This window comes from Elaeis guineensis, chromosome 15, assembly GCF_000442705.2.
Source record: "Elaeis guineensis isolate ETL-2024a chromosome 15, EG11, whole genome shotgun sequence".
Taxonomy (NCBI): Eukaryota; Viridiplantae; Streptophyta; class Magnoliopsida; order Arecales; family Arecaceae; genus Elaeis; species Elaeis guineensis.
Genome location: NC_026007.2, coordinates 70,375,623 through 70,390,036, shown reverse-complemented (window position 1 = coordinate 70,390,036; position 14,414 = coordinate 70,375,623). Strand labels below are relative to the sequence as shown.

At 35.4% G+C, this 14,414-nt stretch overlaps 2 protein-coding genes across 3 annotated transcripts; one reads left to right on the top strand and one right to left on the bottom strand.

Moving 5' to 3' along the window:
- Nucleotides 1–3,828: 3,828 nt before the first annotated feature.
- Nucleotides 3,829–9,784, top strand: LOC105036923 (peroxisomal (S)-2-hydroxyacid oxidase GLO4). 2 transcript variants are annotated; one of them, XM_073249451.1, is made up of 12 exons: nt 3,829–3,903; nt 4,854–5,002; nt 5,091–5,215; nt 5,296–5,342; nt 5,420–5,497; nt 5,616–5,740; nt 6,091–6,148; nt 6,295–6,357; nt 7,381–7,450; nt 7,552–7,652; nt 8,885–8,989; nt 9,408–9,784. In XM_073249451.1, exons 2-12 carry the CDS (start codon nt 4,860–4,862, stop codon nt 9,585–9,587), a joined length of 1,095 nt encoding a protein of 364 aa, XP_073105552.1. In that variant the 5' UTR covers nt 3,829–3,903; nt 4,854–4,859; the 3' UTR covers nt 9,588–9,784. The 2 variants fall into 2 exon arrangements, with proteins under 2 accessions (XP_073105552.1, XP_073105553.1); XM_073249452.1 differs by having other exon boundaries at nt 3,830–3,936.
- Nucleotides 9,785–10,973: 1,189 nt separating this feature from the next.
- Nucleotides 10,974–11,758, bottom strand: LOC105058594 (auxin-responsive protein SAUR76). The gene has a single exon (XM_010941562.4). The coding sequence runs from the start codon at nt 11,633–11,635 to the stop codon at nt 11,270–11,272; it is 366 nt and encodes a 121-aa protein (XP_010939864.2). The 5' UTR covers nt 11,636–11,758; the 3' UTR covers nt 10,974–11,269.
- Nucleotides 11,759–14,414: the final 2,656 nt, after the last annotated feature.

Genomic DNA, 14,414 nt, shown 5'->3' with positions numbered 1-14,414 from the left:
TAAATTCAGTTATCTCTTATAGAGCTTCCTTTATCATGACCCTTACATCAATAACTAAACCGACATGAAATTTGTCGCTTATTTGTTGAAACTCATATAAGTCTTCCAAAAATTTGATAATAACAAGATACTTTATATCAGTCCCAAAATCTAAACTTTGACTTAAAATAATTAATGCACTCTATTATCTTCAATAGACTTAAAAAAGATCAAGTAATCCAATATAAAAGATGACAATATAAATTATTAAAGATTTCACTAATATGTGCATGTCATCTAATCCACTAATAAACCAAATATATATATATATATATATATATATATATATATTATTCACCTACAAATTTTATACATGATCCTCTTATAGATTTAATACTTGAAAAATATTTATTTCTTATATGATGTAATTCTTTCTTAAGCCACATCCTAAACAAATTTATTCCAATAAATCTAAAATTTGGAATGATCAAATAATTAACATCAAAATTTGAAAAGCCATCATGATCTTCACCCATACCAAGTTTAGAACTCCAAAATAATCTAAATAACAATTAAATAAGTATACTCAATACAACATATCAATATGTCCTATTTTATTCCAGAATCAACATCTCTCATACGTAGGTCAAGTCTTATTTATTGAAATCTAAAACATAATTCATCTAATTCTTTAATACACATCATATACCACTTTATGAAAAAAAATTCATTATAATGCCTATTGATCCGAAATCCAGACTTTGAATTCTTCCTGCTATTTTTATCATGTTTCTTGTGATCATAACCTTTATACTTAAATCCCATTTTAGTCATAGTCGTTATTGATCATAATCTAAGCTTTGATATTACTTAGCCCTAATCACTTATACCATAGTTTCAAGTAATCATAACCTAAGCTCTGATATCATTTCTGTCATGTCTCAAATCCAGGACATAACATGTCCATGCGATCGAGAGTACCACCCACAATAACACAGCCAATCACTCATAGTCAACTAAAATTCTTCATAAATAAAATATAATAAAAGATTCAATTCTATTATTCATCAAATAATTAAATCAATATTGGTTCAGAGCATCTAAATCTAAAAGCAAATATCAACCCAAGTCTCAAGATTCATAAATAAATAACTACAAGTTTATGATCATAAAATAAACTAAACTTTCACTATAAAATTTTTAAGCTTGCTATATAGATCCTCAAGCTTAAATCCTCCATCGGTCCTAACCTTTTTCTCTATAAAAGATAAAAAATTAAAAAAATTTGAACTACACTAGCTCAGTAAATAAAATCGATGATTCCTTATCGGATCAAGTATAAATTTTTTCATGATAATGCAATATTTAAAAAGTAACAGATATTATAAAAATAAATATTTTATAGAGCATATAATAAAACAAGTTATAAACCAAATCATGCTTGCATAAATCATGAATATTTTATAAACATGAATCATAAATCATTCTGATCATATATTTGTGTCATATTTAAAAATATTGCTCATAGATATTCATGCTAAGATTACTATTATACCCATGATAGGGTCATATTTCTTAATCGACAGAGTTCTTATTTCATGTGCCAACTTTATATCTGTTGGCAGGGTCATGTTTTATGTGGATACTAGCTCCAGATGTCGATCTTTTCAAAGAGATTTATTCACAGCTATCTGAGAGCTTTTGAAATCTTTATATATATATTTTTAAATATACATATACATAGATGAAAAAATAATAAAATTTATACTTCATAAACATGCTACTTTCATAAAATATATTCATAAAATCAATGCTTATAACAAAACATATTTTTTCATATCTCATATGTTGATCTTTATTTTATAAAAAAATATGATTTTATCATCAACAATTCTTTACATGAAAAATATGATTATTTAAAAATAAATAAGAAATGTAAGATCCACTTACCTCGATTGTCTTAGATCTTTAGTCTTCCTTAAATGAATCAGATAATTCTATTTAAAATATTAAATTATAATCAATTTTCTTTTAATGAGCTCAATAAAATTAAATAAGGAAAGAGGTCGTTGATCGGATGGTCAGTCCGATAGGTTGTCCGGATATCGAAATAATTTTGGCCTCCTAACTGAGGATCCGATCTAAGCAACTCTGATCAAGAAATCATGGAGCATAGATTGGATCAAGATCAAGATCAATCAATAGAGTTCATCAATAGTAGGTTTCAAAGATACTAGATAGGTCCAGTATTGATTTGACATATGATATAAATATCAAAGCAGTTTCAGGTTATCTTGTCGGAGTCAACATAGGTTCTTATAAGAGGAAGACATGACTGGATAGGGGCCCATAGATATTTTTAGAGAGAGAAAGTGGATGAAGAGAAAGAAAATGGAGAGAGAATCTTCATATTTCTAAAAGAAGAATCTATGATCAAAATCATCAGAGATCATATCATAGTGACTCCATAGGGGTCAACGGTGATCAAACTATATGACAAGGATCGGGCTGGGATCTAATAAACTGTACGACTATCAAAACGGTTCTATGTTTCTTTGAAAAGATCATCTTAGATTTGTACCAAAGCCCATGGATTAGATTAGAGAGAAATAAGGAGTAGAAGGAGACATAAAAGAGGAGAGAGAGAGATAGGAGAGAGAAAATCTTTTTTTTTTCATTTCTCGTTCTTCTTTTCTCCTTCTTTTTCATGGCGAATAGAGGAGGAAAGGACAATTCGTGGTTCTTGGTTGAAAACTGCAGTGGCTGGTGACGGCATGCGGCCAATGGTGATGGGCAGGGAGCGGCAGGTGACAAGGATTGCTGATGGGAAAAACATGAGAGAGATCCAAAAACAGGGATCTAAGGGCTTTCTCTATTTCTTTTTTTTTTTGTTTTTCTTGATTTTGACCGTTGATCGTTCACCGACGGCTATGACTTCATCGGGAAGCATTGTAGGGAGGCGAACAATCCAACCAAGGGTCCAGTGTCAGGTGACGGCAGCGCCGGTGGCTGGAGAAGGAAGAAATCAAAGTTGGAAAAATAGGAGATTCTTTTATAGTGGATTTTTGATGAAGCCAGTGGCCTTCGATGGTGTTTAAGGTCATGGAAAGATAGGGAAGAGAGAGAGGAGAAGGATCGAGCCCTTATCTCGGCTCCGGTGACGTTTCTAGCTTCAATTTCGACAGACATGGTGAAGGAAATCCGGCAAAAATTAAAAGAAAAAAAAAGAGAAAGAAGAGAGGAAGAAGGTGCCTCGGGCTTTAGATGAGGGAAGAGAGGATTTTATATAGTGGAGGGGAGGCCGAATTCTTTTCAGATTCGACTTTCTCTCCGATGAGTTCGCACGGAAGAAGACTTCGCTAGAGTCTTCAATATTTATTATTTTTTTTTTTATTTTTTTTTATTTTTAATTTTATATCCCAAATTCGTGCAAGAAAAATTTTGGGCTGGGTAACACATTAATTCTGCATAAATTCAGGCCCATATGGACTCTTCCATTAAGGTTTATTAGTTTGGGCAATGCTTTTCCTTTGGTCTGGCAATACTTACCACAGGTAGCTGCGAATCTACCAGTGGAATTGCAAGCTCACCACACTCAAGGGGAAATGTTTTGAATCTTGGAAGTCAGATGCTAAGTATCACCTACCCAACCAGAAAGCGACAAAAGCATTTTACGCCTGTGGAAGGATTGTCATCCGTCCATCCGTAGCGTCAAGAGACGTGTCGTTTTCTCTCGAGGCCACGCTACGCAACAGCTGACGAGATTGGCACAGCGCATAGATTTCTCTATGCGCACAGGTCGTATAGACTCTATCCACGAAAATATCTCTTTTTTTTTTTTTTCGGGACATCTACGGGTCACGGGCACAACTCATCTCTCTCTTCTTTCTGTCTCTCTCTCTGCGAGTGCCCGTTGACCCCAAGGTACGATCCTGCTCTTCCTTTCTGATCTTTAAGGTCAGTAGAAATCTCTCTTATTCTGTATTTCTTCATGATTTTAGGATAAAAAGATCTTTATTCATTATAAATATACTTCATTTAGTGATTAGCTGGTAGGAAGAGGTAATAGATATATGGTTCAAATTTGATAGAAAACAAAGTTAAGAACACCCCATAATTTTGGAGACATAAAGAATCAAGAGCCGTGGTATTTATGAGCACCTTAGTGTTGCGTCAATCGCTGATTGTGCTGTGCTTTCCCCGCTGTCATTTAAGCCAAGACTGTACTAAATTATTTCGCTACTCATTACAATACCTACTACTACCAAACTGTTGAATTTAAGGTGGTTTTTTTTTTGTTGGCATCACCATTATGCTAGAGACTAACATGCCTATCTGATAGGATTTAGGGATGATCTTGTTAAGCCTAATATACATCGTTGACCTTTTCCCTATCAGCCCGAGTTTTGGGGGTCAATTGCATAGTTGATAGTTCTGATGTTTCTTGGGTTTCTGAAAGTTCATTCTTGGGTCAGGAACCCTTGCAGCTCAAATGAACTAGTTTGTGACCACGATGAAATTAACCAGATCTGTTCTAGTAATGGTTAGATATGTTGATTTCCAGACAATTATTTGATTCCGATGAATACAAATTCAAACATAGATACACATCAATTGCAGACTTCCCTTGTGTAAATTTTGTTTGGGAAAGTTCCGTGTGTGAATTTTCCATTCGCAAGGAACAATGAGCACTCATTATTTTTTAAGTGAGATGTGGTCTTAGAATGAAACAAATTGATCTTATAGTTAATTTTGCAATCCTCTTATCTTTAAGTGACCAGGTATAAACTGAGTCTTTTTAAACTATCTTACATTTGCAATAAGATGTTCATGGTTGTTTCCTTTGTCACATCTATGGTGGCTACGTTATGCAGGAAACCATGGAGAACGACCCGGTTAATGTGAATGAGTTTCAAGAACTTGCCAGACAAGCTCTTCCAAAGATGTACTATGATTATATCAGTGGAGGAGCTGAAGACCAGTTTACCTTGAAGGAGAATATGGAAGCATTTCAAAGAATTATGTAATGCCAACTGCTTTTTTGATACTTCGAATTATTGTTCTGTTTAGAGGTTAAGCAGTATGATATTTTAATGAGCTTAGATCCTCAGGTTACGGCCCAGGGTTCTTGTAGATGTGAGCAAAATAGATATGTCAACGACCTTGCTGGGGTACAACATGTCTTCACCTATCATGGTTGCCCCGACTGGAGCGCAGAAGTTGGCACATCCTGATGGTCTTGATTTCATCCTAAAGTTTTCTGTGAATCAACTGTGTGACTCTGATCTCTGATTGCTGGCTTCTTATTCTTTTCAGGGGAATTGGCAACAGCAAAAGCTGCAGCAGCATGTAACACAATAATGGTAACATTTTAGTTTTAATGTACGATCTTTGATTCCATAAGTGTGCTTGAAGCTTTCAAGGATCTTTCTGTTTTCAGGTGTTATCATTTGCGTCTAGTTACACTATTGAGGAGGTTGCTTCCACTTGCAATGCTGTTCGTTTCTTTCAGTTATATGTATGCTCTACTTTCACAATTCCTACTGTTTCTGTCCATCTCATTTAACCGTTTCTTTTTTAGAAAAAAATTATTGCTTATGTTGCCTTTTCCCTCTTTTTCCTTGCAAATCTGATAGGTATACAAGAGGCGAGATGTTTCAGCAAAACTAGTACAGCAAGCTGAGAGTAATGGATTTAGAGCTATTGTTGTAACAGTTGACACTCCAAGGCTTGGTCGAAGGGAGGCAGATATAAAAAACAAGTGAGAGTTTTCTTCATTTACCTCTTGGAAAGCTTTAGGCCGTTGGGGTAGGCATATATTATTGGAAGTTCGAACTGATGGAGATCAAATGCAGCTCCTAAGAATTCTAAAGATTATAGAGCCATTTCTTCCACTCAGGCCTATGGATGAAATTCAATTTTACCTTCAAAAACTGAAATTGTAATTTGTTTTGCAACTGATGTTTGGCAAATAACGCAATCATGTAAAACTTACAATTTGGGATGGGACTTCTGCTCCTTTCCTTAAACAATATTCATGAGAAGTTCTATGTTCATCTAATCACAATTAGGATGCTTTATCTATATTGACCAAGTTGGTTCCTTCTGCAGCCTGATCATACCAAAAATGAAAAATCTTGAAGGTCTGTTATCGCTGGACGTTAATGTTGTGAGTAGAATGCATTTCGTTAGTACTTTGTGAAAAAATGTATACTGCTAGCTAACTAATGTAAAGAAGCTATGCTACCTGAATTAATAAAAATATTCCTGCACTGTTGGATAATCGGATAATGTTGTCACTACTTTTGGTTGCAGAAAGGTGGTTCTAATCTTGAGGCCTTTGCATCTGAAACTTTGGATCCTTCTTTGAGTTGGAAGGTACCAACCAAACATCTCTGTTAGTTCTGTATTTCTTCAAAAACCATTTACATTGTTTTCTTGAATCATGAGATTGTTTCTAAGGTATCATCTCTATGACAATCATAACTTCTCTTGTTAGTTGAAGGAAACTGAAACTGTGAGCAGCTTTGATCAATTGTATTCTTTAGGCACATGATCATTTTTGAATTTTCTTCAAGTAGTTTTCTTCTAAGCAGTGGCCTTAACCTTTTTTTGCCTTTGTGCATATTCACATGCATGGACATCACATCTATGACTCACGAGCTCTTCTATCTATAAACTCAATCAGGGCATGCTATGGTACCATTAAATATTGTCCAATTTGTATCCACTTGATGTGTAAGGGACCTCCAAGATACATGATTTTGGTTTCCGGATAATCTAGAATTTTGGATCATGATCAGCATTGTGGATTTTCATTTTAAAATGGCTATCATTGATTTTGGATGGAAGGTACTTGAATCCAAATACTCTCAAAAACACACACACACACACTCTCTCTCTCTCTCTCTCTATGTACACACAAATACTCACTCTTCCTAAAGGGCTTCAAGATTTGTACTCCTTGCCAATCATTTTGGTAAGAAGCCCTCAAGCAACCTTACAAGTGATTTAACACAGAGTTTGTTAAAACCAATTCTGAAAAGGCATTAAAATGGTCCCTTGTGAAGTTTTATAAAATTTGGGATACCTCTTTTTAATTTGAAGGAAGAATTTGAGAAAACTAATGCAACATTTTTTAAAAAAATTATGAGGTGTGTTGCTCTACAAAAAATGTCAGCATCTTAGAAGATAGTCCATGCATGGGCAAAAGTTTTAAATGAGGTTTAGGAAGATGGAGATTGTAGAAGAGATTAAGGATATTGACAAGCTATTTAATGAAAAATCATGTTCAGAGATCAAAATACTTGAAGGCGGTTTGAGAATATCTTTTATTATTGTTTTCAGACTCCTGCTTTTATGTTCATAAATCATAGTTTTACCCAGTCCTCATATTTGCAGGACATAGGATGGCTGAAATCTATTACAAACTTGCCAATTTTGATGAAGGGCATTCTGACTGCAGAAGATGGTAAAATTTGTCTTCATCCAACCCTCTTTAACTAACAGTACTATAGCTGATAATTAAGTGAACGTTTTCAGTCTTATATTATGAATGCTGAATGTTAGCAGCTATGAAGGCAGTAGAAGCAGGAGTATCTGGTATAGTTGTATCTAATCATGGTGCTCGCCAACTTGATTATGCACCAGCAACAATATCTGTTCTTGAAGAGGTATTGCTTCACCGCTTAGAAACTCCTGCTCTGATTACACACACACACACACACACTCACACACACACACACACACACACACACACACACACGCATATATGTGTGTGTGTGTGTGTGTGTACATATATATATGCATATATGTATGTGTGTGTGTGTGTGTGTGTGTGCATACATACATACATGCATGCATGCATATATGTATGTCTATATATGTGTATATATATATATACATATATATACATAATATATGCATGCATGCATGTATGTATGTATGCACACACGCACACATACATATATGTATATATATATGTGTATATATATATATACACATACACACATACATATATGCACACACACACACACACACACACACACATACATATGTGTGTATATATATGTATGTATATGTATGTACATACATACATATATGTATGTATGTGTGTGTGTGTGTATGTACATACATACATGTATGTTTGTATATATGTATATGTATATGTATATTTGCATATATCTATAGATACATATTTGTATATATATGCACATATATATAAATATATATGGGTATGTATATATACATATATATTCGTACATATATGTATGTCCCTACATATATGTACGTTTATATACATGTATATGCACATATATACATAGATGTAGATATATACATGTATATATACATATATGTAGATATATACATGTATATATACATATATGTAGATATGTACATGTATATAGATATATATGTATATACATATACATATATATATATGTATACACGTACATATATATACGTATGTGTGCGTGTGTGCACGTGTGTGTTAGTATAAAAATGAATGCTTTCAATTGTATCAGTATAGTGAAATGCACGATACAGGATATAAATTGAAAATTTCCTTCATTTATCTTGATCCACACATCTTAAAAGATGAATATATTTAACTTCACTGGATTTTAATGATTAGATCATCATAAAACATAGTATCATGCTATATATAGAGATTGTCGGTGCTAATGTTACTTCAGTTCACTTAAATATTGAAAAGACAGAAGCAAGTTGGATGCATTAGTATATACTTTAAAATTTTCAACTGATTCCTGCTTCTTGTTTTTTCCTGAGGTGGGGGTTTCTACTTTTTTTGAAGGCAAGATCAAGCAAATTGATCTCCTTTCTTTCAGTTTTCAAGTGCATTTGTCCAGATTTTATGATTTTTTTATCCATGTTGTCACCCCAGGTGGTTAAAGCTGTTTCGGGTGCCGTTCCTGTTCTACTTGATGGAGGAGTCCGACGGGGAACCGATGTGTTCAAGGCCTTGGCTCTTGGTGCTAAAGCTGTAATGGTATGCTTTCTCAGTCATGAACATAAACACAACCTCGTTAAAGAATGTGTATATTTAACCAAGTTCTGTAATGAATCCTATACAGCAAAAATGGATAAGTTCAAGGAATTAATCCCTCTGTTCCTGATTTCACAATTAAAGAAATATCTTTTTGTCTTAACTTTTATGTTCTTGCAGGAGTTTAGAAGTCTGTCATCTTATATTGGTGAACCTTAATACTCCCAACTTTATGTTACGTTGTTAACCATTTTTTCCTGCTTCGTTCTTGCCACCATTAATTCCAAATCTTCTTGACCATCTTAGTTTTTTTTTTTTTTACAAGCAGTTCATCAAAATTTTCAACTACATTTACCGGCAAAAAAAAAAAAATCTGTAGCACCTTTGATTCATCATATCACTTTGTTCCCATGTGTCACAGATTGGGCGACCTGTGGTCTATGGCCTGGCAGCAAAAGGGGAATATGGAGCAAGAAGGGTCATTGAAATGCTTCAGAACGAGTTGGAGCTGACCATGGCCTTGGCAGGCTGCCCCAGCATTAAGGATATTACCAGGAGTCATGTCTGCACCAAGCAAGACATGCTGAGATCCCTCATGTGAATGATAATACGATATCCCCTGCAATTAAAAAACATGCTATTTTGTTTGAAATAAGGAGAACAAAAGTTGTCTATTGGATGATCCATGGAGAACATCAAACTAACTGAATACAGGCAGTGATGCCTAGACAATATAAATTATGTATTACTCAAGTGTGGATCGATGGACATGATGATTCCATTATCCTCATTCCTAAAGGCCACCAGATCTCTGATTTGCATCCTCATATTTAACTTACATATAATGTTCGGCACAGGATGACATAAGGTTGTTTCAGAATAGAAGTCCATGATTTCGATTTTAACTTTACCATATTTTTTCCTCATTTTATTGTGAATTGTAATAGGGACATGATTTATAGTAGTCACATTGTTATGGTATGCTAGCAATCGATATCCTGAGTCTATGACGTTGGATTTAATTATAAAGATGAGTGCCAAATTTCAATTTTGTATCTAATTTTTAATAAATAGATTTGGATTTGGGTTAAACAGATTCGAGGCATAAACAGATTGGTCCATTCTGATGTATTTTAAACTGGTCAGGTTTGGTTTCCAAATAACACAATCTATTCAGCTTGTTTAATGCTAATTAGGTCTGGTTAGATTGAAACCTATCATATCTACCCATGGCTGATTTTGACTATCCTGCCTTGCTACCCATTCATTCGAGGCCGGGGTTCTTTCTTCATTTCTCTTTTTTGAGCTTTTAGGTTTCAGAATTCTCCAGCAGCACCAGTGCGTCATCCTCTCTCTCAAAACTTTTTGTCCCACTTCCATCACCTCCTCATCTCCACTGCCTTCAAGACACGATTGCCACCCCTAATCTCAAGGAGGTGAGGACGAGAGTTTTGGTAATTAAGCTCGTCATCAAAAAAGTAGAAAAAAAAAAATTTCATTGCTCCACATTTATGGTTAAAATTAATATTAAGCACAAGAAATGCATCAACCAAATTATGCAATTGCCTTTTTTTTTTTCTTTTCTTTTGGGTACATTGTACAATTGCTTCGGTTGGATATTTCCACTAGAAAAGGCACAAATTGGGACTATCGTTACGCTTGCTCATCCACGACGAAAGGCAAGGTTCTTTTTCTTCGTTAATACTTAACACTTTTTGGTATAGTTTATTCATTAAAAGGTGCATTGGCTGAAAACAACGATTATATTATCTTATTATATCACTTTATAAATACGTCCCACAGACGAGCTGTGCCCTTCTAAATAACACAGGGATTTGAATTATTGATGAATTATTTTTGGCAATCTAGACTTTAGACTCGTGCGGACGTTCGGACTGCCATGGTTACCACTCGCATAAGAAATAAAGCATTAAATCACAAACAGCAAATGCTACCAAATTAAACACAAAAATTATCTGTAAACAAATATACATACATACATACATACATACATACATACAAGCTTATCCTTTCAGAACACTCTGATACCAGAGGATAATCAAACATGTGGGAACACGGAAACAACATCCTTCTCAATATAACAAATTACACAATGTTCTTGAGTGATATACGTTTTTTGACAAACCAAGGAGGCCTCATCATTTCTTTTCACACCCAACGAATGCCGTGCAGTACCGCCTCTCCAATAATTGCACAAAAAATTACAATATGCATGCATGTACATGGCGATCCGGTGCTCCGCCGGTGAGCAATGCTTGGTATCTAGCAAGCGTAAAACTCGGCAAGCTCGTCGAAGGACTCAGGCTGGGGGTCAGCGTTCTCGAGCATCCAGATAAGGTGCTCGAAGAGCACCACCTCGCACTCGACAAAGGTGGCGGCGCCACCTTCTTCGGACCCACCTGATCGCTGGACGAGCAGCTGGAAGAGAGGGTGGCCGGCGATGTTGGAACTGATTAGGTATCGCCGCCGTGATTTGCCAACGTAGACCGGGTGGAGGCCGAGTGGGGACCTGTCCCCGTGGAATGAGGACGGCCGCCACTCGCCGCCCTCCAAGGCGGCGGAGGGGGCGGCGCTACCGTCGCCACCGCCGGGAGCGAGGCGGCCGAGGGAGGGCCATCGCTTGAGCATGCACTTGATCTTGCCAAGGGGCCGCTCTGCGCCATTTGGTTCGTTCTCGTTGGCCGGTGGCGACGGGATCCGGGAAACAGAGGTGGAACGGGTGGTCTACAAACGGGGGGAAGCGAGAGAGTGGCGGATGGGAAGGAGAGGGTGGAGGCTCAATAAGTAAGGCTTGGCCATTGGAGGGTGGTGGTGGTGGGGCCACCCAGTTGGGGGTGAGGGCAAAGGACCCACCCAGCTGAAGACAATGAGGCCTAGCAGTGGATTTGGTCTGCCATGATTTTTTTTTTTTTTTTTTTTTTTTTGTTTTGTTGGTAAAGAGCCTGCCGTGATTTGATGATTATGAATTGTTGTTGGAAATATTCTTTAGAACAAGGCTGCTTGTATATATGACAAGTGTCACACTAGAAATGCAGTATCATTTCGGATGATTTTTTAAGTAATTATTTTTCTTGGAAATTCTCAGCTTCACTGATTAAGCATCACAAATGATTTGAAATTGCATCCAAGAATATGCATCTTCTACTCCTACATTTATAAAATTTGCTTTCTAATTAACTAAAGTAAACCCACAAATAGAATAGAAAATAATTAATATTTTGTATCTCATAAACCAAGTGCATCTTCCTCTAGCTTGAAGTTTTTCTTTTTCTTTATTTTACAGCAGCATTTGCACATGTGCTGATATTATTACTTTCAATAATGAAAAAATTGATAATCACTTTTATGACAATTGCTTTTTTTCTCAAATTCTTTTTCAAGAAATAGGAGATATTTCATTGGTGAATATCCAAGGAAATTTTTATTCTATGATCATAATATGGCAGATTTTGATGGTAACATTGGGGGGCTCTATCCTTTTTTTCTTTTCTTTCTAAATTTTAGCATGTGAATAATAAGATGATTATTATATCGAGTGGAAGCAAGATAAGGATGTTCCAGCCTAGCAACATGTTTGGCAATAATATCTTGAGGTATCCTAGATACTACGCTTATTTATCACCTGGTTTTGAATGGCACAACAAATCAATGGCAATTTGAATATTGAGAACAAGGTAGCAAATTGAATATTGCTGCTTATGCTATATGTGCGACGTGTTCTTGTCTCCTTTTAAATTATGTTGCATATGTCATAGAGCAAAAAAATTAGCAAAAAAGGGGAGAAAAAAAAGGCAAATAATAAGTGGTGCATATGTAATACAAAATTTAGGTTCAATGAAACCAATCTGGGAATTGTCTTTCATTTTCAACCTCCCGACAAAAAGCATGGTAGCAAGCTAGGAGAGTGGTATGTAATACACGGAGGAAAAAATTTATTCTACTAGTTAGCTAATGGCACCTTGAGAGGGTGGGTAACCAATGTTACCACTTCTTCACAAGTCCTTTAGAAAGGGAGTATTAAAAAAAACTTAAAAAAAAAAAAAAAAGATGTTCTGAAAGTGATTGGCATGTGCATAGAGTTCGCAAGGTTCCAAACCTCCAATCTTGTTTTATCTAGTCAAAACCCTTTTAGTGCCTCTAATAATCAACTTCTTATGATATTGATTGAAACAGGATGCATTAGATACCTTATATACCAACTGAATTACATTAGCATTAATGGTAGTATGAACATAGAGCGTCTGTCAAATTAAAGAAAAGGCAGCCTGATAAAAACGGTGATAAGAAATATCATTTGCGTTATATATAACATGAAATTTATGAACCTACCTACCTCTCGGCATGAAGTCTACATATTTACCATATTACTGACACTTCTTAGTAATATGTCTATCTCTATCTTATTGCTTTGGAGGTCAAAAAAAAAAAAAAAAAAAAAAAAGGCAAAATATGATATTACTCCATCCTCTATTTTTGAGAACAATGTGTTATTCTATTTATCCAATATTTCACCTGTCGATGGGGTCATACTATCCATCAATCACTATTTTCTTAATTCAGTCGCAAACAGCAGCCAATGAAAAAGTTAGTGACGGCATCGGCTCAGCATATCTATCGAAAGATGAACAACACTACCGACTGGATCGCTTTCTATGTGACGGAGCACACCGACAACAGGACCTGACGTCAAGATTAGATCTGTCTGCGGATCCTACAGGATATTTTATTTTCTGATTTTATGGAGTGCACCCATACTAGATTGTTGTAAGCACCGGCTTCCAATAGAGGAAAAAAAAAACATTGGCTAGATTTGCTTGCTCATATATACTGCCAAGATTGATATAAAAATGAGACTGTTGAGTATGTAGATCCCTAACTAGATTGCTTCTTAATTCTGTTCACTTTAGTTTACCAGGCAAAGAAACAGATATTAGGCTTCTAGTAGTTTATTTATAGACAAGATAATTAATGATGATGATATGATGTCTCTTAAAAAAAAAATCTAATGTTTAATGCATGAATGAGGGGCTCCTAGCTAGATGCAATCATTTGACTAGGAGAAAGACTAAACAAAGAAGAAGATAATGATTTTCTTTATTAAAAAAAAAAAATCCAAGACTTATATATGCTCCAACCAAACACCACCTTGATGACCAAGGAACATTTGGTGACGTTTAAATCATGATTCACAATCATAAAAACACCGTATTTTGAATACGCTTTGTTAATGTTTTCAATTAATTAATATTTTATGCTGGGATTGTAGGTTTACAGGTTGACAAGCTATAAATTTTTAGATAAGGTTTCGTCGTGTTTGGATAAAGGTCCTACGAAGGCCAAAAAAATGTTGAACTCGTGCATGAAACTATGAGCTATTGGCATGTGGCCTGTCCTCCCTTTTTTTTGG

Excerpts from the sequence above, each read along its gene's own strand:
- LOC105036923 (XM_073249451.1), top strand. The coding sequence starts at position 4,860 with ATGGAGAACGACCCGGTTAATGTGAATGAGTTTCAAGAACTTGCCAGA. Across the intron at positions 5,498-5,615 it reads TTCGTTTCTTTCAGTTATAT|GTATACAAGAGGCGAGATGT; the intron begins GTATGCTCTACT and ends CAAATCTGATAG. Across the intron at positions 7,653-8,884 it reads CAATATCTGTTCTTGAAGAG|GTGGTTAAAGCTGTTTCGGG; the intron begins GTATTGCTTCAC and ends TTGTCACCCCAG.
- LOC105058594 (XM_010941562.4), bottom strand. The coding sequence starts at position 11,635 with ATGCTCAAGCGATGGCCCTCCCTCGGCCGCCTCGCTCCCGGCGGTGGC.